The 2,015-nt window shown below is 31.2% G+C and overlaps 1 protein-coding gene across 1 annotated transcript; it reads right to left on the minus strand.

The window, feature by feature from the left end:
• Nucleotides 1-1,629: 1,629 nt before the first annotated feature.
• On the minus strand, nt 1,630-2,015 carry OCT59_023922 (uncharacterized protein; the record flags this gene model as incomplete). The annotated part of the gene is made up of 2 exons (XM_025318816.2): nt 1,630-1,928; nt 2,003-2,015. The coding sequence occupies 2 exons, from the start codon at nt 2,013-2,015 to the stop codon at nt 1,630-1,632; spliced, it is 312 nt and encodes a 103-aa protein (XP_025175239.2).

Here is a 2,015-nt window from a genome sequence, read left to right on the forward strand (position 1 = left end):
AATGATTATTAATTTTGACTGATCCATTATCTATTTTTATTTTTATTTTTATTTTTCAACAATGGGGTAATACAAATCTGGGATCTGAGCACAAAACACTACCGGTAACAGTATAAACCCAACTCTCACGAGACTATAATTTATAAAAAACACTAGGCGTGACCAGTGCTGTTAGAGACAATAAAAGAAAAACGAACAAAATTACAAATTGAGAATTCTAACTAAACTAATCATTCGTATTTTTTTTTTATCTAACGTACGATACTTTATGTAAATATTGTCAGGTATAGAATGATGCATTTTTTATCAAGTCCGGAATTGTTTGTAATGGTGAGTTAGCAGTTGTGTGCGGGCGTAGGTGGCAAGTAATTCGTCTCTTGCATTTCCATAGCCGAGATGTAGGATACGTCGTTCATGGTAGTGTGTGATGAATTGTCTGGCGGTAGAGTTCTTCTGAAAAAAGTGTTTGGATCGTTAATAATAGGTTGTTGTTTAGGGTGAGATAACCTAATGTGAAAAATTTTTTATAGGAATTCTTTGTAGTAGACTCGTTCTGTCACGGTCCCCTTATGTTCTGTTTTTTGTTCCATGATGTTTTTATGAGCTGGCACTTTATTACCAAGGCCAAATTTGTATTTTCGAATCGTAACGTTATAACTAATCCTAAGACGATTAGAATGAATTTCTTTAACGTTCGATTTTTTCTTCCTAGAGTGTTTAGTGACTTTTTTTTTTTAATGTTCTGCGTAAAAACTTGGGTCTTGTTTCGAGAGTGTGATGACATCAATAAGATATGCGAGATGAGAGCCGCAGCGCCATCGACATTGAGACACAACGAAGGCGCTGGGATAAACACAAGAGTTTTGTAAACAATGCATATAAAAACCCAGGATATGAATTCCGTGCAAATTCCGTACCCAAACCATATTTTTAGTGATACGGAATTGTGCATTTTTCCGTATTCTATTATGATACGTTATTTCTAAGGAAAAAAATCGTATAAAAACTTTATAAAACGTATCCAATTTTTTTATAGGGAATATGAGCCCTTTATGGAAAAAAAGATGAAATATTAAAAATGGATCGACTTTTTTTACAGGACCTTGAAAAATTAGTTTTTGTCGGCGGAAGAGTATCTTCAATCACCTATAAGGGAATCCTTACTAGTTTAGAAATTTATGGAATGTGGATCATGGAATCGTAAATATATTATTCAATAACATGATTGAAATGAGTAAAAACCGGTAACGGGTTAGTTCAAATATATTATAACAGATTAGTTCATTTAAATGTTTTAATAATTATTTTTTAAAAAAATAATAATTTTATTACGAAAAGTATTAATACCAAATTGATAAATATTAGTTATGTTTTTCGAAAATAATAATAAAAATCATGAAGTTATTACAATGAGTAATTTGATTATAGTTATGAATTACACTACATTAAATTTGCCACAGAGAAATTTTGGTAAAATTTTTTTGGTAAATAATTTTTCGAAAAATTAAAAATTTTTGTATTAATTATTAATGATGTCATATTTCTAGAAAATAATTAATTATGCAACTAGAGAAACAGATTTAATTGGTTCACATCTTCAACATACTGAGATAATATCCAAATAAACGATTAAGGCTTACAAGTTACTTGATCAAATTTCCAATCATCAACACTGCCTGTTATAACAAAACAGGCACCCGCATTAAAAGGTCCCCGTATTTTCTTTTTCTCGAAACTACCTAAAACTTTAGCATAAACCGTGTACGTTTCATCTGGAAACGTAAGGTATTGATGGAAATTCGGGCCATAGTTATCGTAACTACAATCACTGTAGTGTTTGCTACCGGCTATGCGGTAACCATTTGAATCCTCTACCCAAATTCTACAACTGCAGAGAGTCAAAGCCAATTCCGTGTCGGTACTATATGCTATAAATTAAACCAAAAAGTTGAATCATTAGAAAAGAGAATGGAGAACATATTATTAAATGTAAGGACTTTACCTTTAATGTCCAT

The sequence above is a fragment of the Rhizophagus irregularis genome, chromosome 4 (assembly GCF_026210795.1).
Source record: "Rhizophagus irregularis chromosome 4, complete sequence".
In the NCBI taxonomy this organism is placed as follows: Eukaryota; Fungi; Glomeromycota; class Glomeromycetes; order Glomerales; family Glomeraceae; genus Rhizophagus; species Rhizophagus irregularis.